Consider the following 27,378-nt stretch of genomic DNA (forward strand, 5'->3'; position numbering starts at 1 on the left):
TTTTGTTATCACGAAAATGAAACTCGAGACTAAAAGTTAAAAAGGAAAAAAAAAACCGAAAAAGCTACGAAAAAGGAAAGAAAAAAAAAAAAAAAAAAGAAAAAAAAGAAAATATTACATATATACATATAATATATATGCATGGCCGATGGTCACGTTCGACCGATCCTCCGACCTCTTCCATTACACACCTTTCAGTAGTGATTCGTTAGTCCTGAGCTACTCTATGAATAAAATACATTATAATTACATAAATATGCATACATACATATATAATAAAAGTAAAAATAAAAAAAAAAAAAAAAATAAAAAAAATATAAAAAAGTATATTTTGGCGGCACGGTCAAAATTCGTCAATCCTCGAGCCCTCGGAGCGGGGATTAAAAATACGTTTAGATAATTTTGTCCTGGGACTAGCCTGGACGGTCACAGAATGCGAACACACATACACGTACACGTACAGAACACAAACAGAACATGCACAGAGAAGGCACATACACGTAAAAAACACAGACCCATACAGAAAGGGACAGTATACATACATATATACATACACGAAGTGCATACATACATACAGGACAAGACGCTCGACAGAGACAAGAGAAAAAGAAGAAGAAATATAAACAAATAGATACTGGATAAAAAAAAAAAAACAAGACGGTCACACAGAGATAGGACACACGCCTGCGCGAGCGCGTAGAGATAGTTAATCGAGTACACATTATGTGCGCATTAACGTTTTGGTACCGTAAAGCACTGTCTAACGCGCCTCTCTTTATACGTAATACACGTATTTCTTAAATACTTTAAAAATAAATAATCCAATACCGCGGTGAAGCCTCTCGAAGCGATTTTTACGCACTGTTATCGGCTCTCCTTGCTCGTCGTTGCCCGATCGTTGTCACGTAAGCGATCGCACGCACGATTGTTACTACTTACACGATTAAATTTGTTGCTTCTTCATTAACAACAACAACAACAACAACAACAACAACAACAAAATCGATCGCTCTCTTGCTTTCTAATTATACAGTCGCGTCCATTTCTCTCCCTCGCTCCCCCAAGAGAATGGACGTATCCAATTTTTGACGATAAAACGTAGCCGATCGTAGCGTGATCGTAGATCATAGTGACAAAAGCAAAATTTGGATGCGTTACAGGCTCTAGCAATTACGGTTCGTACCTATCGACATTCTCATTACGCGAGAAAAGAAAAAAGAAAAGAAAAAATAGGAAGAAACCAAAAGAATCGCATAAGAGATAATTTTTGAATCTCGACGATCGCACAACGACGCGAAGAGGAGAGCGATGGCGAACCCGTGACGGTGCGCCGACTGACACGTTTCCGGACGGTTAAATATAACTTATAGAACGAAATTAAGGGATGCATAATTATTCTGCCGATTAACGAGTAAGTGCGTAGAATTTATTTAATTGTAGATAAAGGGAGAAAAAAAAAAGAGAAAACGAACGAACACGTACATACACAGAATCACGTACGCGCGAGTGCAAATATACATCTTATCCATGATCGTTCACGACCTACCTAGACACAAGACACACATGCACACTTCCACGTCCACCGTCACCCACCGCCACCACCATCACCACTACCACCACTACCGTACACATACACGTTTACTTACCCTCCCACAGAGAGAACGAGAATGCGTGAGAGTGAATGAATAAGAAAAAGAGAGAGAGAGAGTGAGAGAGAGAGAGAGAGAGAGAGAGAGAGAGAAAGGAAGATACGAATGTGTGAGAGAAAGAAATCTAAAAAGTATGAGAGATAAACGGAAAGCGAGAGACACGTACACGAAAAAAAAAAAAAATAAATAAATAAATAAATAAATAAATAAATAAACAGAGAATAAGGCGCAACACGTACACGCGCACGCACGTTGCAATTAGACGTTATTATCGCAATTTGGAGTTAAATTTTATAATATATAATATATAAAAATATATATATATAATAAATAAAAGTTGACGGATAATATAAAGTTATATATATAATGTCTAAACGAAAGGAGATCGTATCTATTTGAGGGTGACGTAAGATGTGCGCCGTTTCAATGATTCTGCTTTTAACCCTTTTGTACGTTATACATACACACATGCACACACAACCACACACAATGTCATAAACACCTACGAAAGCGCGCGCACTACTTATATCGATTTTTAAACGGAACGAGAGAGAGAGAGAGAGAAAGAGAGAGAGAGAGAGAGAGAGAGAGGGAGAGAGAGGGAGAGAGAGAGGGAGAGAGCATCACAGTTTTCGATGTGAGATACGTGCGTCGCTGATCTGAAGACTGTCCCGTTCACTATACGATTTGTTTTGAAACGCTTTTTAATGGAGTAAGATCTGTAGAATAATATAATTTTGAGATCGTTCAAACCCATTTTAATTTTTCATTGACAATATCTCGTTACTTCTCTACATTCTTTTTTTTTTCGTTCGTTAAAGAGAGTCTAACGAAACGATTGATATATCCGGTTTTTTTAACATATCGAATCCGAAATCTTCAGATTATCTGCAGCAGAATCCTTAGACACTCTTGCGTTGAGTCTTTCAAACAAGCTCCACCTACACTCGCATCTTTTTTGTATGTCTATATCGTATAAAATAATAATGCGTTTCATTCGCGATTCGATTAAAATTTCTTTTTTTTTCTTTTTGTTCCTTTTTTTCTTTATTTTTTTTTTTTTTTTTTTTTTTTTTTTTTTTTATATATATATATATGCATATATGTCCATAACGCATTGCAGGATGTTCTGAGAAGAAACACAAGAAAAACTCCAAGACACACGATGTTATAGCACTCGATATACGATCAACGTCCACCAAGTATATCCCTGTTAATGAATGTAAATGTCTTTTAAAGAGAAAAAAAAAAAAAAAGAAAAGATAAAGAAAAAGGTGGGTAATCTCTTCAGCTTCGGAGCTTCACAACACGATATATCGACGATGATAAGTGTTACAATCGCTTGGCTTCAGATGTTGCAAGTAATAGCGCCGCTTGTATCGAATGTTCTCACTAAAATAACTTAATATTCCTATACCACATCCATTAGATATATTTCGTGTAAATATCAGGCACCCCGGATACACGGACCGACAAACTCGATGGATGGATATTAATCATGGAATATCGAAGTGCTGCATTTAATAAATTTACAAATCGAATAACGTAACATAAAAGAAAAAAGAAAATATTATCCTCAGGACATCCTGCCGTTCTACGCATATTCCGCAAAAATATACGTGAAGCAAGATGTACGTGATAGAATCCTTTTAATCTCAACAAAATCATCTCGTACATCGTATTATTATCGTTGGATAATCTTCGGCCCCTCAAAAAGCGACGATCGGCCTTGCGTTCGCGATCGCCTCGAAGTTAATACAACACAAAAAAGTAATAAAAAAAAAAAAAAAAAAAAAAAAAAAGTAATGAGTCTATTTTGCGCGTAAACTTTAAGACTGCGGATATATGATGCACTGTGTGAGAGCCGGTCTTTCGACAAAATTTCTACTCGTTCGACTTCGTTGCGGATATATCTATCTAATATACGAAATAAATAAAAATCCTAGCGAATAAAGAAAAAAAAGCTAGACGAAGGGAGAAAGAAATCTCACCAGGATCCGCGAGGATCATTATCGTTAGTAACGGAAGAAACGGAAGACAGCATATTATTATAACGACGATACGATCAGCTTAGATCTTCTTAGACGATTCTACGCGAAAAGACGCAGTGATCAAATACACCCACGATTATAGTCACAGGAAAGGACACATAGAAACGGAAGCTCATTCTCTAAACGATTCGGAGAGACTGCAACGTGACCGGCACTCCATCCTAGGATTATCCCTCGAAATTAACGTCGAAGAGAGATGAAGAGAGCGAGAGCGAGAGCGAGAGAGAGCGAGAGAGAGCGAGAGAGAGAGAGAGAGAGAGAACGAGAGCGAGCGAGCGAGCGAGCGAGAGAGAGAGAGAGAGAGAGAGAGAGAGAGAGAGAGAGAGAGAGAGATGTTACGGTTTTACGTCTAAAGACAAATTTTTATTAGTACCTTGAAAGAAAAGAAATTACCGGGGTCCTCGAATTATAACTATTGTTATATACATATACATATACATATACATATATATATATATATATATATATATATACACCTTTAAATGATAGATCTCCGAGAGAAATTCGTATCGTAACCCTTTGTTTCTTTTTTCGATTAGACGCATAGACGAATTATGCGCGTGCGAATGGCGTTGAGTGGATGTGGTATAAGGATATTTATACGAATCGTGCGAAACGAAAGGAACATGTGTAGCGCGATAAGCAAGAAAACGCGACTTGTGAGGGTCACCTATACTACTATTCTATGTCCTTTCGTAGAATTATCGGGAATTTTGGAATTGGGAGATACTCATGGTTTATGTTTTGAAAATACATTATCTCGTTATAAAGTGTTAGAGAATGAAGAAATGGCTGAGACTTTAAGCAGCGCGATCGCAGTTATATTTTAATAGGGTTTGTAGAGAATATCGAATGATATTTGTTGGACACGAAAATAAAGGGGATCGTCGTGTGGCCTTCGCAGAAATCGTTAGGATGATGTAATAAAATGGGATCCCAAGAAGAATAAGAGGAGCGTTAACTTTTGCGGATAGAAAAAGGATAGAATAGCGAACGTTTAACAAACTTTTTCATGGAAATCGAAAAGCTCGAATTCACAGAGATAGGTAGAAATCTAGAGCGATGCGGAGATATATAGGCGGAAATAAAAAGGGGATAATGAGTTATGCCGTTGTCCTCGTTAACACTTTTTGGTTAAGAGGCACGATGAACGAAATATAAACGACATGTAATAGCCGATGTCACTCCGTGTAAGGACGAAATACAGTCATTTTTTACTACTAGAATTGTAACGAAGCTGCGTCAACAAACTCGTTTAGCTCGTTTCGGACGTCGATCTTTTTGTTTAGACGAAACTTTTTCTATCTTTACTTAATCAATGTTTCACCACAAAAACAGGAGTATCGTTTTTTCTCCTAAGTGATATCTATCTATTTCCATAGTTGGTCCATTGTAATCGCTTATCCAGCCACTTCCTTTAAATAAACGACTGATTGGCGTTATTATCGTTTCATCATCCCTAATTATATAACGCAAAGGTAAGAATCGCGTTAAAAGTGCATTGCTCGTTTATGAACGATTCATTCATTATCGAACGGTAAGAGATTTCTTTTATAGCACGTCACGACAGGATTAATATACACCTAAAGGGCTAGTTCTTCTTCGATTTCGATTAGCGTATATCCCTTCAATGATGAATTTCTCTAAGAACCATTATATTTTACATTGTTTCCTTTTCTAGCGATGATATAAGATCTGTTTTATACGAAACACTGAGATAGATCAATCGAACGAGAAAACAAATAGTATAATTCTAACGTAACTTTTTTGCATCCTGGGGAACGATAATTATCAGCTACGAGGAAAGGCTAATTCCCCATAGATGCCTCACACTGTTCGTTATTTTCTGATTTGCAGCAAACACATTTGATACTCTCAGCCTCTGAGACTATTGTAGAATCTTCAATAAACGTTCATCCCGATGAAGAAATTTGTTAATTGTATGCTAACTAAAAACCTAAATAAACCGCCAAACCCTGTGCAATAAATTAAACAAAAACAAAAAATTGTTGCTAATAAATCTTCATTTGAAACGATATCAATTGTCTGTTCTATTAAACATCTATTAAACTCTCTATGATAATTCATCGATTTTCTTCTCCATATAACGACGCCTGTACGTATCCATGTAAAAATCAAAAATATGAAAAGAAAGAAAAAACGCGTGCCAACGGTATTATTCGTTCTTCTTCTACGTTGACACATGATTCATCTGTTTTAATGTACTCCTTTCCCTCCAGAGTGCGCTTCTGTCCTAAGCATGACGTCTAACATAAGCTCGTCTGTCGTCGGTCGACGTTCCAAGTAAGATTTTATTTAATCGTTATTTACAACAATATTTCTTTCAAGTATATTCGTTTGATCAATTACATTAACTTATTATCAATGATTATCTATATCAATTTTTAACTTTAAATACTTTTTCTTCCTTAATAACCTTTTAAAGGTTAGGAACGCGTGTACTATTCTACGTTCTTTCTTGTCGATTATTCAATTTAATAATACAATTATTATTTCGCTTTACCGCTCAGTTTGAAGATAGCTAGTGGAGCGGTAATATGCGACGAAAGTATCTTGAAAGGAGATATCACGATCGGTACAGGAACCGTAGTACATCCTAGGGCAAGCATTTTGGCTGAAGCTGGCCCAATAATTATCGGAGAAGGAAATATTATAGAAGAGATGGCAACAATAGCAAACAGGTAGGACTAACAAATTTTCATATTTGAAATAGGATCCCTTAATGCCCAATACTTTTGTGCAGATCACCACCAGATGCTCCGGAATCCACAATAATACCTGTACAAATAATTGGTAACTATAATGTTTTCGAGGTAGATTGTATCTGCGAAGCGCATAAAGTTGGGGATAACAATATTTTAGAAACTAAAGGTGATACATTTTCTCCTTCTCCTCGTTTTGCTTTTGTTGTAATTCTACGTTATATTAATCTTTTTTATCTTTTATAGCACACATTTCTAGTGACGTAGAACTAACTAACGGATGTGTAATAGGAACAGCTTGTTCCTTAGTAGAACAGGAAACTGTTCCAGAAAATACTGTAATATATGGCAGCAGATGCCAACGGAGAGAAATGAATGACAAACCATTCGTAATGATAAGACAATTTTTCAACAACACCTTTAATATTCTCCTATGTCCCTTGTATCTAAATTTAATATTACTCTCCTTTCGCTTTAGCCACAGGTAGGACAACTCGACTATCTAATGAGGATATTACCAAATTATCATCATTTAAGGAAGCCTAATGTGAAATCAATGAAAGTAGAACCGACGGTATAACCATGGAATTGTCGTCAGATTTCTAACAATATATATATATATATATATCTAACCCAAACTATAGCAGTTATATTCTCTATATATTGTATGTAAAATACTTTATATAGTGTGAGAAAAATAATGATACTTGAAATAATTTATCTATAATTAGTTATCTTATACTTGATAATAATAATAATAATAATAATAATATTATTGCACTTTGATAAATAAATCAATCAAAATCCATTACTTTGTTAAATAATATTTTACGATAGACACGTATTTAACCAATAACATTGTGATCGCTTCATGGTCTCGTACACAATTTGCTCGTCTATGACGAACTTTTTTATTCGACGCAAATAAAAAGACATCTCGATAATACGATATATTATAATCTTGAAATAAAACTTACTATATCATTAAAAAATAATACAAATTAACATACCAGTACCGCTCGTGAAACTTAAGGAGCATATAACGTATACTCGATGCAAAGGTCACAAACACGGTGTGATGAAATTGTACGAAAGCACGTTCGTTTTATTTATTTCATTTAAGTCCGTAATTCTTGACTGTCACTAAATTTTAACAAGAAAAACACAAATACCACCATTATCATCCTCTTCATTCAAACTAACCGAATGATGCAAGAAGTACGTTGAAAGTAAAACTGTCGCGCTTCCTGATTGGCTCTTTCTATCGCGGGATTTACTAATTTTTAAACGTATCGATGAATCATTTCCAAAATTATTTTCAATGCTACTTGAAGTTATATGATTATCATTATGTTCAGGAACGTTATTATTTAATTCGTAACAATTAATGTCACGGCTAAATGAATCAAATTCATCGCGTCGTCACATATGGAAATTTAATACAAATAATTATATACGTACTACACGTCTCAAAAAATGGCACCATTTCGATTGTGCTATTATTACTGCGTAGTAATGAAACAGATTTTATATTTTTCTTAAACTTATCTAATAATTATGTCTCTTTTATCGAGTAATCGCCAATATTCTGACGCCTTTAGGAATAATAAAAATAGTTCTTCACAAATGGATCAAAAATTACCACCGTTAGTCTTTACTTTAGTTTTTACTCGACAGATGAAACAGTACGTTCTGTAGTTCGATCTTGCCACGAAAAGATGGCAGCATATTCACGAATAGAAAGATCTAACACATATATATATATATATGTGTGTGTGTGTGTGTGTGTGTGTGTATAAAAAAAAGAAGAAGGAAAAATAAATTTGTGGTGGAACGTGAAGCTCTAAACGTCACATTCGTTAATTTTTTGTTATAATTGCAAGTAGTATAGCAAGTACATCTCAATTGTCAAATATATTCATTTCGAAAGTTTTATATACGCAAAAAGATCACATTGAAAATAATGAGTCCTTTGAGCGGCATCTCTTACCGACGTCAAACTATTTCAACGTGAGATCGGTTCTTTCGTTTTATTTCTCATCTTCCAATGAAAACTCCCTTAGAGAATTCATTGCGTCGCAATGCTAAACGCTACACCTATGAATATGAATTAGCATCTCCTAGCGAGAGGGGGATTTTGGTTGCAAACCATTTATCGCTTCCGTCAGCTTTAACCAACCTGCGACAGTGATTCTCAATCGATCGTTTCGTCTTCTATTCAAACTTGACCACCCAAACAATTGTGAAAAAAAATTCTCTCCTACCAAAGAGGATACCGTAAAATGATATCGTAAACTCGAATCTTTCAGAAAAATCTTAATATACGTTTATGTATGTATATGTATATGTATATATATATATATATATATATATATAGATAGACGTATAATGAAAAAATCGTTGAACGAAGGATAGAAGAAATGTAAAAAGTAAAGGACAGAGAGGGATTCGCAAGTGGCGTTTTATTTTAATGATCGTCCGTGGCAACCCCCTGCGGCGGTGGTAACTCTTGTCGCCCGAAAGTGGTGACCCGAGAGAGCTGTCATATTTTGACGTCCGCAGCGGGCGTCGTATGAGAGAAGGGAGGGAAGAGAAGAGAAAGAGGAGAAGAGGGTTGAGATTATTTTTCATGGCATTACGCTGCTCTCGAGGTAGTGGGCTGAGTCGAATTCCCAAGAAGGGAGAGGGTAACGAGGGGAAAAGCCCTAATGGCTCGACGACGAATTTACGTAAGCTTTTATCAACGCTCTCGGTATCCTCCCTCCCCTTGACTCGTCATCAAGAACGGAAGAGACTGCGGTTTCTCGGTGACTCTCGTCATATCAAAATCCCTCTTTGCTTTCTTCGAAATGTGACGTAGGATATCTTAGAAGAACGTCGACGAAATTCTTGTGTATCTAATTCAACAAATTATCCTACCAATTCATCATCCGTGAATGATAAAAAAGAAAAATCGCAGGATGCATATTAGCGATAAAAATGATCGTTACGTCCAAAATAAAGAACCACGAGGTGTCTCGAACATTTTCGCCGGCGAAATGAACGAAATGGGGAGGGGACTGAGAGAGAGAGAGAGAGAAAGCGGTTAAGCATTGATTGCAAGCCATCATATCGTGACGAGCGTCGACACGAGCGTCGACGGACAGGCCCAGGAGGAGGGTAGAAAACGGGGTGGTTCGGGGAGCACGACCAGTACGCTTGTCGTTTCTCGCATCAGCCATATCGCACCCTCGACATCATCGCCACCGCTATCGTTCGTCCTTCTCGTTCTCGCCGTTTCGGAGTAACGCTTTTCCCCTTCCGCGTGCGCGCGCGTCGGCTTCCAGTCGCGCAACGCAAATTGACGTCTGCAGACACGAGCTCGAGGTAGCTAGCTAGCTAGCTAGCTAGCTCGAGTGGCAAACGAGAGTGACGAGCGTTACGAATCCGCGACTCGCTTAACATTTCCATTGTGAGCCCTTTCTCCCCTTCTCCCTCCTCCTCTTTTTCTCTCTCTCTCTCTCTCTCTCTCTCTCTCTCTCTCTCTCTCTCTCTCTCATCGTTCGATTGTGAGTCCCCGACACTCGCAAATGCCGCGGCGAAAGGAAGCGAAATTGAAAAGGGACTTGAAAAGGGAAAGAGAAACGGCGCATAACATCGGACTAAACTTCTCTCTTCGTTAGGCGCGTGTCTGCAATTGTGTTCCGTGCCTTTATACAATTCCTGACAACGTCGAAGGAATACCGCATATCTAATGTCGATGATCGTTCTTTAACACGAGGCAGGGAACATAGCATTTGCCACAATTATCTACGGTTCCTTATCTTAGATAAGCTCCATCTATTAACGCCATTAAGACAGGAAACGAATCAATCGACGCAACGAATAATACCTTCTCTTACTCGAGCGACGATTAGAGAAAGATAGAGAAGGCGAGAGAGAGAGAGAGAGAGAGAGAGAGAGGAATCAAAGGATCGGATCCGCCCACGAGGCCGTCCAAAGGGAAACCACCCGTAAAATCCAAAAGGGGTGCAGCATAGCTCGAGCGGTGGCGGTGGCAGCGGCGGCGGCGACTCTGTGACGCGATTATGCTAACGAAGTTATTCTATTGTAGCGCTGTTTACAACGACGTGCGCATTAAGGCTATACCGGAACAATAGCGCCGACGATACTCTCTCACAGGGGAATCCTCGGAAATCGTGCCAACGTTAATATCGTACGCCTATATCGCTTCCAAGAGGAAATTGCTACCGACCTCGTCGTCGTTCTCTTAACGAGACAATGGCTCGTTTCGTGTTTAAAACATTAAAAAGAAAAAAAAAGAAGAGAAAAAAAATAAAAGAGAGAAAGGAAAAAATTAGATTGGAGACGATCGCTCATCCCTTCGACGTTAATTCCTACCACAGCAAACCTATTCATGAACGAAACGAGGCAGGTAACAATGATCCAAATCCATTGATTCGGAACGGATTAATCTTTTACACTTGGATGCATTATAAAGATTCCAAGTGATGTTTTGCACGATCCATATTATCTTATTTTTTACTTTACTCGCTAGTTAACATTTATAAGTATAGAAGCCCGACCGTGTCGTCGTATTTCTTATCTTTCTTCATCTTTTAATATTTACTTTCTCCGATTATTATTCCAATGGTGTTCCGAATATAAGCACGAGTATTAAACCTACGCAATAATTCGTGCGCGTGACGCGCCAATACATCATATTGCATCCCAAGTTCGAAAGTGCGAATGAACTTTGCAGGAAAGATTCGAATTTAAACAATATACCAAAGAAGAGAGGGAGAAACGAATGGTCTTACCTTCTCGCCTGGTTACCCTCTATGGCTTGGGGCGCCACTTGACTCGTATTTAACTTTCAAATCTAAGTATTTTATGCCTTTTGCATCTTAATGTCCTTCTCAATTCACGGCCTCCATGGAACCTCTTTTTTTTCGCTTGCTTTTCACCCCCTTATGTGTGTTCTCTCCACGAAATCTATACATATTTTCATGGCTGTCGTCGTACATTTCCCCGCTACATAAATTCACGCGTCGTCGGTGTTATCGATCGTTCGAACTTCGTTAGAGAAATCTATAAAAGAAAAGTATCAAAGTAAGAAAAAGATACTCGGTGTAGGAATTGGAATAAAACATAAGTTGTAGGGATCGACTGGTTTAACGAGAGAAAAAGCAAGAAGAAAAATATCGAGGACTCGTATAGGACAGGATCCTATAAGTTGTTGTACCTAGTGCGTACCGACGCCACGTCGATTCGAGACGCGAGTAATTCATGCTCCAACGATCCTGGCATTTATGTGTCCAACGAAGCGTGGCGACGCTTCGACGGGATTATTTGTAGGATCTCGCCGTATACTCGACGTTTCCGCTGAATCCTTTGTGTCGACGGCCCGTTACCGCGCCACGAAACGTTTCCAAGACGCATTTTGGGGTGCGCTTAGAAGCGACTTTGATTTTCGCGATGAATGGGACGAAAAGAAAAAGAGAGATAAGGGAATAGATTCCTCCACGAAATCGCGGATGTGTTTGCGAAAGAAAAAAAAAAAAAGAAAAGAAAAAAAAAAAGTATAAATAGACAGCAGCATCGATGCACGGGGTCGTTTACTGTCGATCGTTTACTTTTATTATATCAATTACAATGAACGACGAGATACGGAAGGACCATAGGATTGATTAAGTGGAAAATCGTTATATCGAATCGTATCGATCGCGATCTCAACGGGGTAACAAATTAACAAACTTTATCCATAAAAATAATAAGCCGAATATATCCGTTTTAGAAAAAGTTGAACGAGGCGAGTTTACTTTCTGAACTTTTCACATCGTAAACGTGGAAACGCGCGTTGAAATCGTCGCGGTTATATTCATTTTCATAAACGAGACCGACAGATAGAATCGGGATCATCGAGCGTGCGTGTAATTGCTTTTTTCTTTCATTCCTATCGCAGAGAAAGCGAACGAAAGAGAGACGTAGAAGATATATAGGGTCATTCGGGGTTCTCCCGGTTGGTCGGGACACTTCAAAGCACGACAGTGGCGCATTCGGATGCACGGAGCAAGCCGACAGACGTCGTTCGTCTCGAGAACAGGAACGAACTTCGTACCAGATAATCTTCGTCTCGTCGTCGGCCCTCTGTACGATACTCGTACATGCTTTGCCTTCGACGAAAGGGGAAGAGAAAGATGAGAGAGAGAGAGAGAGAGAGAGAGAGAGAGAGAGAGAGAGAGAAAAGTAGAGAGAACGTAAATGGCATTCTTCTAATTTGTCGGCACGACTTTGTCGGCTAATCAATCGACTTCGTGATTACCATGCGCCACAGCGTTAAACAACGCGACCGCCTTCTCCTCGGTTTCACCGCGTACTTTTCTATCTATCTACGTATCTGTTCCTCCGAACGAGCAAGGTGTACGCTCACGCACGCGTGTCACACGCACGTCAGGACTCGTGTCCACACGTGCGTCCTTCTCGAAGCGCCGCACCGTGTCGCCGACATTCACGATTTTTCCTTTTTCATCGAACACACACGTGTCCATATACGCGTACCTTATCCTCTTTCCCTGATCTAATTCCACGTTCTAAACAAGGGCCATCTTGATTTTCTCTCTGATTTAAAAATATATATTCGAACGGAAGCATCTATTCGTTGAGAGAGTTTCCTATGTATTTTTCTCTTTTCCTTTTCTTTCTTTTTTCTTTAAAAAAGAAAAAAAAAAGAAAAAAGAGAGAAAAAATAGAAAAAAAGAAAAGGTAAATATCGCCAACACACTTGTCGCGCGGACGCCACGACGGACAAAAAGTGGGAGGTAATTTATAGGAGGCTGGATCGAGGAGCGTTGAAGACGTTAAACGGGCGTCCTGTCTAAATCAAGTTAATCGTACGCGACACGACTAAACGGGCTGCTATCTTGGGACGAAGCTCGAGGTCGAGCAGCGTGCGAGGCTGAAACGGGACCGTGTTTTCGATTACGCGTGAAATGAAGGCGGCGATGCGTGTGTCTTTTACGTTGAGCGAGAGAGAGAGAGAGAGAGAGAGAGAAACAGTATCCGTAAAACCGTGCAAACTTACAAGAAACTATGTAACGATCCTTTTAGAAAAACGATTACTTTTTGCACGCATGATTCCATGAAGGAAGATGATTATAAGGATTGGTCAAAGTCATAACCCTTTCGATGTCAAAGAGTGTACGTTTGACTTTGTAGATCGTTTTCTTCCTCCCTCTAATCGACATCGATACTTTCGATATTATTCTCGATCTCGAGTAGCCGTACTCGCAAACGATAGAAATTTCTATCGGAAGTAAGGCTCCAAGGAGGAGTATCTCCCACATTCATAATTCCGGTCGAGCTTAAGCGTGCGCTTCTGACACGAAGGTAGTGGATGGCTCTCTCTCTCTCTCTCTCTCTCTCTCTCTCTTTCTCTCTAGTCTGTATATATATATATATATATATATGTAGGTGCATAGATAAGCCATGACGTCCCTCTTAAGCGTCGTGTATAATTTGTCCGGAACTACCGACAAAACGGAGGAGGGAGTCTTGGGCTAATCCATTACAAACGCGCCGGTAAACGTGCCGTCTCATTTTCTCAACGCCCACCAATTTGCTAACCATCGATTTCGTTCGTTCGCGGCACGCACTTGCCGCGTCACGCAAACGCGTCTGTCCCGTTCCCTTCGATTCGCGATTCCTCGTTTCTTTTTCCATTTTTTTTTTTTTTTCTTTTTTCTTTCCATTCTTTCTCCATCTTTTTCGAGCAGCCAGCCACGTTGCTCGACATTTCGACGTTGATCGATCGAAAAAAATAGCGGAGGAAGAAAGAAATGGTCGAAAACGTGTAAGACCGACCGATCCCATGGATGTACATGCACATACATATAGATATACATATAAATATATCACGTTTCCCGGTCGACGAAGCGGCAGGCAATTAAAAGATGCTCGACTCGGCTCGAAAAACGAACGAAGAACGTCGAGCATATCGCGGCTCCGAGAGTCGAGGCGTTTAAGAGTCGACGGTTTCCGTTCACACGTGCGTAACGACGCGCGTTGCGGGTCGCGCAAGGACGCCTCTGCCGCGAAAAACAAAGAAGCGGGTTTACCAAGAGCCTACTTCGGGACAGAGAGAGAAAGAGAGAGAGAGAGAGAGAGAGAGAGAGAGAGAGAGAGAGAGAGAGAGAGAGAGAAGAACAAGATTTAAGGCCGTCTGAGCATCCGTACGGACACGGTATCGCGAACAATTTTAGTTATGAGCAATGATCATCGATTTCTCTTTCCTTTAAAAATGGACGCGACTAACGTTGAAAAAAGGAAAAAAAGAATACCATCTGTTATTCCATTAAATAACGAGCGCGTGTAATATACGGAGCATACTGGTCGCGGGGTCTCATCAAGGGATACTTCGAAATGTACCACTTGAATCGAATGAATGAACGAGTTCGTCGAACTCTGGCGGGGTTTTTTTCTTTCCTTTTCCTTTCTGTTTATTCCGGCGAGTCGAGTCGATTCCAAGAATTTTTATAGGTCAATGGAATACCATATATGGAGCGTCGCCGCGTAAACGTACTATATAGAGATATACGTTGTGTAAAACCGTAAGCGTGTTTACATTGGTAAGCTATTATAGTTAGCACCACGATTTAAGGACACGAGTCCTTACGTAATTGAGGAACGAGTCGCGTTCGTTGAAACGAATCATCTTTCTCTCATAAAGACAATTTATAAAGTTGATTAATTATCCAAAATTGACAAAGTTTTAAAGGAGAAAAATTATGGCGAAAGGAGGATTGGTTCAATGCCAAAATATAAATCGTTGCGAGTTCGATTATACAGATATAGTTTGATATTATGGATGCAGTATACGGTGGAATAAAACATTCGATGTCGCTGTGCCACGACGTAAATCATAGGTCCTCTCGTACGAAGTAGACGAATGAAAAGAAAGCAAAAGGAAGCTATCTAAAAATAGCAAAGATCTCGAGTAGAAATCTCTCGATTCTCGCGAGAGAGGGACGTCATGGTTAGGCGAGCAGACGCAACGAATCCGTTTCGGTCGAGTTTTCCGCGAATCTCAACTCGGATATTTAGGAATTTGTGCTTTACAATGCGTTAACTGGCAGTTTGACCATCTATGAAAACGCTCGCGTGCTCTCGATGAATTCTCGTTTCCGTTTCTTCGTCAGTTAAGCTGCATAAGTTCGCTTCTTTTGTCGAAGACGTTTGCATGCACCGTAAAACCTCTCTCCTCTTTATCTCTGGTAACGCATCGTAAAACCGTATCCGCCGTACGCGGAAGTCGAATGCTTTTCCTGCGCTTAAAATGTCCGATGTTACCGAAAGGTTCCACCTCGAAAAATTATTATTCGTCTAGATATTTTTAGCGGAGGGCCTTTCTATTTACTCGTGCGTTTTATTTTTTCGGCCAGGAGACACGGTAGGAGACGTTGCGGCGACTCTTCAGCTCGAAAATTCCCAGCCTGATGTCTCTCTCTCTCTCTCTCGCTCTCTCTCTCTCTCTGCCCCCCCCCCTCCCCCTGCCTTTTGGTACGACGCCTTCGTTTAACTTTAGATTCGGTTAAGCCCAATTAGAGTCACGTCACGTTAACGAGCATCGAAATAACGTCGCCATTAGCTCGATGTTAGCGATTAGTTTGGCTCGAAAACGAGCTAACAAGCTGGGGACTGGATTATAATCTTCCTTCAAATCGCATTAATCAAGTTTCGTAATCGAAAAAGAAGTATCTACAATTATCGTATAATTACGAGAAGAAGGCTGATGGACGTAACGCCAACGCAAATGCGAATGGAGTTACGGGATTGGGTGATGTTTCGTACGTATGATGAGAGGACATCATCGTTAACGAGCCACGACGCTGTAGCCCACCGAACACGTTCTTCTCCCGCGTATTTTTATAGCTCTCACTCGCGAAAGACCAACGTGTTTCCCATTAGCTCGATCACCGAGGAATTCTTAAGGATGGAAAATGAGGGGATGAAAATCGGTAAAAAGAGGATAAAATGAACGGACAAATCGTGAAAAGGAAGTATGAACGATATCGTTGATATCGTTGGGTTCGCGAAGGAGACGACCCTTGGAGGATCGAGTTCACGGAGAAGGTTCAGACGAAGACGAGATATCTCGAGAAAAGTGCGAGAGAGCAGCAAGATGGCGGATAGGCACGAATAGGCGGCGTCCCTACGACGTCGTTGGCTGTAGCGTTGGCCAATGGTTGCGCGAGGAAGGCCTCGAAACGCCACGACCACTGCCAGTCGCGAGTTTGCCCGAGAAGCAGGGACGTTGAGAAGCCGGGACAAACACGAGGAGCGCGACGTCGGGGAGACAGGAATTAAAATGCGCCCGACGAGCTTCGCCAGTCACCCGTCGACTCGTGCCCGATAAGGTCGATGCACGTTACTTCTCCTCTCGTTGCTTCTTCTCTCTTCCTATTTTCGCGTGGACTGTGACGTCGTCGTCGTCGTCGTCTCTCTCTCTCTCTCTCTCTCTCTCTCTCTCTCTCTCTCTCTTTCTCTCTCTCTCCCTCTGTGTAAATATATCCATCAATGTGATCGAGAGATGCGATGAATTAACATGTGTCAGGATGAGGACAAGAGCTTCAAAGTTCTGTGTTGAGATCCGTGAGAAATAGGAGGAGGAAGGCAGATAGATCGTGCATTCGATGGATCCATGGATTTAATGGACGAACGATATTTGTGATTCTTGAAGAGAAATCGAGAATCCTGTTGGAAGATAATTAAAATGACGTTCGTTCGATAGGTCGGACGATGCATTTTTTTCGGTGAAAAAGGTTAAAGGGATTTTTTGATCGAACATGGACGTGGATTCGAATATCGAAGAAACGGAGTTGGACGTTGGTTCAGCGAGCGACGAATTGGAAACGTCGATCGCCGAATCTAAGATCGCTCGACGTCCAACGCCAAAGCCATTTACCATCGAGAGTCTCATAGGAAGTTGCACGGGTGCAAGAGGGAATTGTACCGGTGACATCGGTATGTCGAAGAACGAAAAGACCAATGGAAATGAAGAAGGTAGTGAAAGGGAGAGAGAATATCTTTATCAACGACATTATCTTGCGACGGCTGCGGCTGCTACTGCTTTGCCATCAGGTTGGTCTCGAGTTTCAAACATTTTAAAAGCATTAAATAAGGATTGCAAAGCAAAGGAATCGTTGATTTTAGGTTTTGGTGTACCGTTGAGTTTGTACGGGGCTTGGCTACCTATGCGAATGTATGGCGGCGGCGGCGGCGGCGGCGGCGGCGGCAGTGCTTCCGGCGTCCCAATGTTACCGCCACATTCCTCGGTCAGTTATCCTTCTCATCAGGATTTGCACCAGAATCGATTAGCTCACCATTTGGGAGCTGGTACGAATCATCTTCAGGGTGCGGCTTATCCCAACAACAATACCTTCCATCGGTCTATAAATCAGCGTGGATCTACCAGTTTCACGGACAGCGACGACGAAGGTAGCATCGACTCACCGCCCTCTCCTGTTCACGATCTCTCCAAATCGAGACTAGGTGAGTTTTTTCAAGAGGCTTTAAAAACAAAGACTCTTACAAGTAAGCTCGTGTCGATTCGACGAAAGAAACGATTCGAAGAAAGTATTAAAAATGGAAATTGCTATACGTCTTCGATTTCGTGGAAAGGCGCTTGAAATTCGACCAGGATCCACCGTCCACCGTAGGTGTAGTAGAGTCGTTCCACCATTACACACGTCGTTTGTGAGAGCGTACGTACGTATACGCGCACGCAAGCTATAAGGTAGGAGAGCCTTCTCGATAAAATAATTTATGCACGCTACCGTGTATCTCGTTCCTTTGCCGGTCGATTCGATCGTAGGGTACCGCGCATCGTGGGAGAACGTTGATGGAATTCGTAAACGCTCGTTAATCCGATGCGATTTCTCGCGTTTCGCGAAATCCTCGTACATGAGGGAGGAGCATGCGTCCCCCTCTCCCTCCTACTTTTTCGACCGTCATCATCTCGTCCCATCGCAACTTTTTTTTCCCGCTCCCTTCCTTTCCTTCTTATATTCTTTACCATTACGTAAATACAAAAAAAAAAAAAAAAAGAAAAAGGAAAAAGGAACCTCCGAATAAAACCTAATATTAATTTTATGCAATTTCAAATCCGTACGAGTCGGTAAAAAATTTTTAATATCCACGAATAAAAATACTTTAGAATAATTCTTGAATTGCACGTAATTCGTCATAATCAACGAAGACGAAATTTAATGATCGGCATTAAAACTCTTGAATAAAGGTTATCAAGTTGGAGTAAGACGGGTCTCTCTTTGTCTTGATAAAAAAATCATTCGTTGACTCGAATAGAACCGTGACCCAAATCTTACGTACGTCCTCATGGGTGAAATTCATCGATAGAGTTCATCGATTCGGATAAAAAAACTCAATTTTACGATAGCTAATTGGACGTTGTAGCAGCTATCGTTCTCGAAAAAATATCGATAAGTGTCAATAATCAAACAGGAACGTTTTCGACGTGTCGCATCGAGATATATCCTGAATGGCGAGCGCGACTAATTCTCGGAAAATAAGAATAATGAAAATTCCTAGACGTAGATGGGAGAGAGATTGGGGAGAAATAGTGTATAGGAAGGTTCGAAAGTCGAAACTCACAAAAGACCGCGAAGGATCACCGATCACGTATTTCCGAAGGTAGCGGGCCGAATGGACGATCGACGGTAGCCGCGTGCTTTTATTCGTGGCCGGTCACTTTTTATTGATGTACCGCCGACCGAATCAATTTTGTATGCACGACGAAATGGCTTCGGGGAATCTGTCATCGGTCATTTATGACACACAGTGCCGAAGTCCTTGCGTTCGCGACGACGATAATGACGCGACCACTGTCTCCTTGTCAAAACTTTTATCCAAAAATGAGATTATCGCAAACCTATGTGCACGATGATACCCTTTAAATTTTTTATGACCAATTCTCCTCGCTCGTTCCTCTACGTAATCTAACGATTTACATCCTACTTTTGTTTCAATTGAACGAGAGGGAAAAAAGGTTTTTTTGGTATGCAAGACGGACGATTTTTTTGGAATAGCTCATTAGAGATTTACAACGACGCTGACGTGGAAGACGACGAATGCAATTATGCATGGTGGTAATCGATCGGTAATCACGTATGCGAGCTTGGAAAATTCGGGGAATGTATTTGATATTTGTAACACGCTCGAATAATTAACCAAGAGACTAGGAGGTAGGTAGGCAACGCGCTAAAGAGCACACACGGCTGCCAATGAAATCTCTTTTTCCCGCGAGATGAAAATAATTAGAGGTAGGTGCGAAAAGAAAGAAAGGAAAAAATGTTGAAATATGTCGATTATGCAATGTCCCGCATCTCGCTTACAATTAGCGACAATTCGATTAGAAAACAATTTGATAAAGAACGGGATACGGGATCGTCGTCGATCAATATTATGAACACGGAGTGCTCGACGGAGCGTCGAGAGAGAGTTATTCATTCGATGCGGCTTTCAAACGCAAACAATGTATGAATTAAAGAAGGGATTATCGATGAATAATGAAACATGAAACTCTCTTGGACAAAAAAAAAAAAAAAAAAAAAAAAAAAAAAGGAAAGAAAAAGAAACAAAAAAGAAGCGATTTGAAAATGTTGAATCTTATTGAGAAGTAGGTACTTACTTAGGTACTATTTACTAGCAACGTAAACGTTTATTACGAGATTTTCATTGTTGATCTGTGACTATTATTCGTGAACCATTCAACGAGATATTCCGAGTCCTACGGGACGAAGCAACACAACAAAAAGCGATGATGATTTTCGACGAAATACGAAAGACGAGGAATCTCGATTATCGTGAAGCAATTATTCTCGCTAATTTGTGGAACGAGAAGACTTAATGAAATCACCAATACAAAGGAAAACGTTTGTGCGCCGCGTCTCGGTTTATATATCGATCCAAACTACATCCCCTTCTTCCCTTCTTCTCCTTGTCTCTTATACAACGAAGGAGCAGCAACGTCAGGCGACAAACTGCCTGGCCGACCGTTAATAAACCCGATTGAAATTTCATGTCGCATCCAGAAATACCCTCTGCGTCGTCTTGCGCACGCGACTTCCTTCGACGATCCCGATAATTGCTTCCGGTGTCTCTCTCTCTCTCTCTCTCTCTCTCTCTCTCTCTATCTCTCTCTCTCTCTCTCCCTCGCTATCTGACGTTTTGCCGATCGACCGCGCGTCGCGCTATATCGGGCATCTCTGCGTCGATCGCGACGAAATTATTCTCGAACGAGGTCACGGTGGTACTTTGTGCCGCAAAGTCCTTATGTACCTATTAAGCCGAAGATGTAACTAATAAAATAGAAGAAGACGATCACAGAGAGAGAGAGAGAGAGAGAGAGAGAGATCAATAGTATAGGTACTTCACATGTATCTATATCGACTTATCGCTCGATCGAGTCATTTAACGCGATCAAATCATTCGATATTATTATTATTATTCTCTGGCTCGCCTTCGGAAAGAGATCCATCTCCATTCTTCGAAGATAATTCTTGAATTGTAACGACGAACACTCTCTCTATTCGATTCGTGGCCGGTGGTCGGGCCAAATTCTCTCCTCCTCCTCCTCCTCCTATCGTACTGACGTTCACGAGCAAGACCCTAACTTTTTCGCTTTTACCGCAGTTTCCAAACGACGCAACGACTTTTCCTTATTCATTGCCCACCGTGGACCCTGCATCTCGAACGACACGATATGGGAGGATCCGTCGGCGAGATTCGACTATGTTTGAGGCAAAAAAAAACGTGCGCTACCCTCCCGATGACCAGGATCGCGAATTGACTCGATCGATAGACACCACGCTCTCGTAAAAGTATACTCGTTAAAAATGTCCAATAATATTCTCGCGTTATCCTCGTCAAGATAGGTCACTCTCAAGAATTTAATTATCCTCGTGATTTAGAATAGCAAAATAATTCATGATCCAATTTAATCGTTTCCGCTCGGCAACTTCCGAGCACCACTAAATTCAACTGATCTAAAACGATATATGAAATTATTACATCGACACTTCTTAATGAGTTCACCGAGACACGGCTGTGTAACTTTGTATATCGATTGACTCCTTCCGACGATTATTATTATCGTTAAGAACTGTACAAAGTTCATTTAACTCTGAAAAAAAAAAATCGAACCGAACGACAGTAGTAGCTCGATTCGATCTTTAATGGAGAAGAGAGTAGCCTGGAACTTTGAGAGGGAGAGAGAGAGAGAGAGAGAGAGAACAGCGCAAAGTTTCAATGAAAAACGATCGACGAAGTGGGATCGAAACGCGATTTGGCGTATCGCCAGCGTTTCACTTAGTAGACGGCACCCTGTTGAGAACGTGTTCGTCGCGACGTATGCGCTAGTATGCTTCAATGGAAGAGAAAGATAGATAGAGAGAGGATTTGCTTTGCAGTCCGACGTATCCAGATTCCAAGCGTGCCTTTCACCCAAATAGCTTTAACCGTTTCCTGGAAATACTCGCGCATTTAAGTAATCTTCGCGATAAGAATAAGCTAGAGATAGAGAGAATAGTACATAAGTTGTGCCTTTTCTCTCATTTCTCATCGCTTTAAAAGCACGCGGTGTTCGTAGAAGTATCAAGTCCTTTTAATTTTTCAATGACTCGCACTCGAGCTTACCGTTCTTTTTCCTCCAAAGGCTTTATCCCGTTAAACATTTTATTGCTCATTATTACTACGCTCGCGCATAACCATAAGAATCGAAAGATGCACCCAGCCAGCTCGACAAAGTTGCTCGAAAGACGAAAGGAATGAAGACGCAATATCCTCGTCTAGAAGAGGGGAATCGATCGATTCGATTTTCTCTTCAAGTGTAAAGACTGTCAGGGGACAGCGCGCCCGAGAACAGATGTGCCGAGAAAACTTGCCGTCCGGGCCGATACACGAGCTACTAGCTCGTACGAACGAAGAACACAATCGAGCGAGAGTTCTCGCGGAAGCGTTTTGCCCCGATTCAATCGAAAGTCTTTGAATAAATGAAGGCCGACTCGGGTGCATCAAACTCTCTTGCTCGATCGCTTCGACCGGTCGGTCGCGGTCAGACGCGCTACACCTTCGAAAACAAGGAAATGAAAAAAGAAATCGTGCGAGTTCTTTTTGCATTTTGATCGGAAGCCCGCTCCGAGGCTAAACACCTATTACACAATAATAAGATCCGCGTGAAAGAAAGGAGACTCGCGGACACGACAGGAGAAACGAAATAGAAAGAAAGAAAGAAAGAAAGAAAGAAAGAAGAAAAAAGGAAACCTTGGTACGTGGTCGATCGGACCTCTAACTATAATCACTCGCTAGTGCAAGTTGGCTATAACATAATGACGTAATTACTTAATAGCACACGACCTTTCGAGAATTCGCATAATGTGTTCTACGCGACGGTTGATCAAATTACGACGAAGAACAGTCGAGCGCCGCCGGTAAACGTAGCTATTATAACGAGATTAATACATACGCGTGGACGGTGGAAAATCCTAAGATATAAATTTATACAGCGTGACGTTATATCTTTTTTTTCCCCTCTTCCCCTTGTTCTTTCTTTCAGGATCAGAAAATGGACGAGCCTCTGCCGAGAGCGAAGACGAAGGCGGAGGAACGAGCGGTACTGGCGAGGGACTCGATACTACCGACGGCTCCGTCAACGGTACCAGAAGCAACGGTTCTCCCAATGGACAAGGTCACGAAAGTGCCCGTGGAAATTCCTCGTCTAATTCGTCGTCCGGAAACAAAGCTCGTCGTAGACGAACTGCCTTCACGTCGGAACAACTTCTCGAGCTTGAACGGGAGTTCCACGCTAAGAAGTATCTCAGTTTAACGGAGAGATCGCACATAGCGCATGCCCTTAAGCTTTCCGAGGTCCAGGTCAAGATCTGGTTTCAAAATCGTCGAGCAAAGTGGAAGAGAGTCAAAGCTGGGCTCAATGGCAGCGGAGGAATCGGCTCGAACGCTTCGTCGATGTCAAACTCGGGCGCAGCCGGTGGCCGTCACGGTGGAAGTACCGGACAACATACCGGAAACGGTACGAGAATCGTCGTACCAATACCGGTTCACGTGAGTCGATTGGCCGTGAGATCGCATCATCATCATTTGGAGAAATGTGCAAGACCAGCGCGCATAAGAACGACTACGACAACGACGACGACGACGACTGCAACGTCTACGGCAGGAGCAGGGGGGGCGACTGTGAACGAAGTTTGTGCGACTTCGTCCTCCTCGATTCTCGTTTCCGACGCTATGGGTTTGGTGAGCTCCTCGATGAACTTACCCAGTCAATTGCAAAGTTCACCTTTGGCCGTAGGCGTTGGAATCGGCGTAGGCGTCGGATTAAGGGCCTTCAGCGTGCCAGCTCATCGGGATGGACTCAATTCGGCTGGAAGGTAGTGAACGCTCGAATCGCGATCGCTATCTATCGCTCACATCTTCTTTTACTTTTTATCAGGATAACGTTGTTACATATACATTCCCTTCGGCGCAATAATTACCACCTACCTGCTACCGTGAGTCTGAAATCGAGTCTTTTCTTTTTTTCTTTCTTTCCTCCTTTCTTTCTTTTTTTTTTTTTTTTCTTTCTTTGGTTTTTTCTCTTCTTTTTTCTTAATATTCCTCGCACCTTTTTCTCAACGAAAAACCCCTTCTCTCTGGGGGTCTTTAAAGAAAAGAGTCATTGCACCCGGCGCTACTAACTGGATAAGAAAAAGACACACGTGCAAAGCGTAAGAACGAAGGAGTAAAAAGAGTGAACGCGCGACGGTAGCCGCGACGGTAAATAGACATAAGAATCGAAAGCTGTAAATAGGAACGCGCGTATCTCTAGGATCGTATTGTATATACATCGGTCATGCATATTATAGATAATTTACGTTAGGCACGGTTTTACCCTATCGCGCTCTACTCTGTTACGGTGATATTGTATCGATTTGCCGTGTGATTATCGCAGCTGTATTATACCGGTGTCTCGCAGAACGTTGCGACAACGTTTCTCCTACGTATATATATATATATATATATACATATATATATATATATGTGTGTGTGTGTTTGTGTGTGTGTATATACGTATAAATATACACACACCCACATATATATTTATTTATATATTTATATATATATATATATACATATACATATATACACATACATATAGCGCATACTTTGTGTGTGTATCAAAGAGGGCAATAAAAATGTGCGAATATCATACGATATATACATGTATGCATTCATCTTATTTTTCCCGACTTTTTTGCTTATCAAGAGACTCGAAAGAAAAATTAATGAAAGAATCGTTGAGAGAATGAAGCCTTGCTGTTTATCGATTTTATCGTTTCTCTCGTTAATCGACGATTCGTCCTATATTCATTTTCCAATGATCTTTAAATACCGTTTTAATTCCTCGAGAGATCGAAATAACTTTCTTACCATCCCCTAAAAATAAACGAGTTAGAAGTGACTTGCTATTATTCCGTGGAAATAATCGAACGAAAAGCGCAATCTCCACGAAAGGATGTTTTGACAAATCGAGTCTGTGTTTGCCTGCTAGCGTTTGCCTTTTGTCGAATTTCCAAAGTCGAAGGTTAAACGCAGGCTCCCACGGGATCACCTCGTAGCTGGAAATTACCGAGATACACCGCAGGCGAGCCACATTTTCGCAGGCTACGGCGCGTGCTAAGGCCGCTTTTGAAAGAGGGACGCAACGGGAAAATTCGTCGGTCGAACAGCAGCACCTCGTGGGCGTGACCCCATATGCCGTCTCGGAGCTAAAGTGACACAAAAACCATTTTTTTTCTCTCTCACGTTTATAGACATAGGTGTACGTATCATAGGGGTACAGGATGGGCCCGTTTTTTTTTTTCTAAGCTTGCTATTTCGACTTAATGCCTGGCTAATTTCGGATATAACTTTTTCAGAATAAAACAATCAGATTTCTTTCTGTCTGGGAAAGTTAGCTATAAAGGACTAAAGTTTTTGACTTACGTAAGAAAACAGTTGGAACGATTCATGGTTCATTTAGGGTAGGTTGTTACAAAGGAGAGAAAATGGTTTTACGGGAGAGAGAGAGAGAGAGAGAGAGAGAGAGAGAGAGAGACAAAAGAGAAAAATGGAACATAAGGATGAGAGAGAGAGAGAGAGAGCCAGTCCAAGAAAGAAGTCCAAAGTTGTTCCTAGCAAAATGTGTAGTAGGTATAGCGGTATAGAGTGTACACAATGGCGAGGCAGAGTGCATTACGGTTAATACACGAAGGACCGCGGTCGTTTAGTCGACGATCTCGGCAGTTACCGCTTCGCAAGGGATAAATCATCTCCCGATTCCGCCACGCCTACCGGAGGACAGAGAGAAGCGGCTCCCCTCGAGCGTAACGTACGACGTAGACGACGTACCACCGCCGTTCTGTCGTATCGCGCGGTCGATGAGAGAACACTAAAGGGATGGAAAGATTCTTCGTGAACCTTCGAAATAATAAACAACAAAATATAAGGATTCACCTTTCTTGCCTCGACTTTTCTACATCGTCGCTTATCATAACTTTATGTTCGTTAATTTCTTGCTAATGGATCTTTCAATAATTTAATGTCCTTATTTGTTACGTTGTAGAACGAATAAATGAAATTATTGATAAACTGGTTAGTTCGACTAATCGTCCGAATCGATTTGTCATCTCTTCAAAGATGAGACTTCCGGGAGGCCATTTCCCTTTGAATCCATTTATACTACCGCTAACGTTTCCTGAACAATTATGCGCGCAAAACTCGAAGAAGGGTGCTCGAAACGGAAGAGCCGGATTTATCATCGTCCGTATGAAAGAAATAAAGAAGGGATACGGGAAGGGCGAGGAGGTGGATAATCGTGGTTCACGAATTTGATGATCGAACGATCGCACGCGAAAGTAAAAGAGTGACTTCAACGCGTGGCCGTGAAAGCTGTTTGTCGATATTTCAGCGTCGATCGAGGAAAGAAATATCCACGGAAACGATTTTTCTAAGTACGTACGATAGGAAGTAAGTACGCGTGTTGCATCTAACGACGCGAAGTTTATAGGACGCGTGTTATAAGACGATTCGTTGCGCTCTCTCGAGCTACGATTTCTCCTGGTCGATTTCACGGCCCTTTCGGCTGAAAATGGGAAAATCATCCTCGGTCCTTGACTGCGGGATACAAGGACTGTGGGAAATAGGGCTTCAGGAATACTCTCCCCCTTCATCGGGGTTCCACCTAAATCGGATCAATTAAAAGAAATTACACGGATTCTTATTACGAAATAAATCTGATCCGTTGCGAAAGATCGGAGGATTCATCCGGAAGTGCATATCGGACTTGATTCATCCGAAGATTCATCTTTGGCAACGAACGTGGAAAGAAAAAGAAGAATGAGAGGAAAGGGAGAAAAGGGATATTTCAAAAGTAGTAGGAAGAAGGAAAGATCGAGATGAGGAGAAGAGGACGACGGGGGTGGCGTGGGGGACTGGGAGGGGGGGAGGAAGTGTGCGAGGAGAGTTTAATGTTCCCCTCCAGTGGGTGACTCGAGGGTGTAATTGCCGTAGTGGGCGGAACGGAGCGAGCATCGTGCCAATGGGCGTGGTTCGCTGATTACACCGCGTTGATACTGATATCTCGGCTACCGGCAACGAACCAGCAAGCAACCTCTTCGGCGCAGTCCCTCTTCCCTCGTTCACCTTTTCATCCCCTTTCCTCCTGCCCCCTCTCTCCGTGAAATCGACTCAAATTCGAAGAACTTTTCATCAAAGGAAAGCTCTCTTTTTCTTCCTCGATTAATCGGTAATCGACCATTTTATATTTCGCCTCGAAGTAAGATAGATACGTTATCTAATATTTCGTTTACGAAATAGCTAGTCCGGAATATTTCAAAGTCACCATCCGCGACGAATTTTCGAGAT

At 41.5% G+C, this 27,378-nt stretch overlaps 3 protein-coding genes and 1 long non-coding RNA gene across 13 annotated transcripts in view; 3 read left to right on the forward strand and 1 right to left on the reverse strand.

The window, feature by feature from the left end:
- Positions 1-5,738, forward strand: part of LOC124955184 (probable nuclear hormone receptor HR3) — a 72,459-nt gene extending 66,721 nt beyond the window's left edge. For 7 of the 8 annotated variants that reach the window (XR_007102790.1, XM_047509253.1, XM_047509251.1 and 4 more), the window contains one exon: positions 1-117. This exon is cut by the window's left edge. The gene's annotated coding sequence lies outside the window, so the exon portion shown is untranslated. Of the gene's footprint in view, positions 118-2,772 lie in introns of those variants that run through there. The other variant, XR_007102791.1, reaches the window with a different exon arrangement.
- Positions 1-7,203, forward strand: part of LOC124955205 (dynactin subunit 6) — a 73,924-nt gene extending 66,721 nt beyond the window's left edge. For both annotated transcript variants that reach the window (XM_047509317.1, XM_047509318.1), the window contains exons 2-6: positions 5,941-6,004; positions 6,232-6,402; positions 6,465-6,592; positions 6,670-6,812; positions 6,902-7,203. In XM_047509317.1, the coding sequence (XP_047365273.1) occupies positions 5,941-6,004; positions 6,232-6,402; positions 6,465-6,592; positions 6,670-6,812; positions 6,902-7,003 (608 nt within the window). In that variant the 3' untranslated portion in view covers positions 7,004-7,203. The remainder of the gene's footprint in view (positions 1-5,940; positions 6,005-6,231; positions 6,403-6,464; positions 6,593-6,669; positions 6,813-6,901) is intronic.
- Positions 1-7,656, reverse strand: part of LOC124955211 — a 58,842-nt gene extending 51,186 nt beyond the window's left edge. Inside the window, exon 1 of the long non-coding RNA XR_007102797.1 lies at positions 7,434-7,656. This is a non-coding gene — a long non-coding RNA (uncharacterized LOC124955211). The remainder of the gene's footprint in view (positions 1-7,433) is intronic.
- A 1,172-nt stretch (positions 7,657-8,828) lies between these two features.
- Positions 8,829-25,554, forward strand: LOC124955192 (homeobox protein unplugged-like). Of its 2 annotated transcripts, XM_047509282.1 has the most exons (3): positions 8,832-17,541; positions 17,614-17,952; positions 23,033-25,554. In XM_047509282.1, the coding sequence occupies exons 1-3, from the start codon at positions 17,247-17,249 to the stop codon at positions 23,866-23,868; spliced, it is 1,470 nt and encodes a 489-aa protein (XP_047365238.1). In that variant the 5' UTR covers positions 8,832-17,246; the 3' UTR covers positions 23,869-25,554. The 2 variants fall into 2 exon arrangements, with proteins under 2 accessions (XP_047365237.1, XP_047365238.1); XM_047509281.1 differs by having other exon boundaries at positions 8,829-17,952.
- The last annotated feature ends 1,824 nt before the right edge of the window (positions 25,555-27,378 follow it).

This window comes from Vespa velutina, chromosome 17, assembly GCF_912470025.1.
Source record: "Vespa velutina chromosome 17, iVesVel2.1, whole genome shotgun sequence".
NCBI lineage: Eukaryota > Metazoa > Arthropoda > Insecta > Hymenoptera > Vespidae > Vespa > Vespa velutina.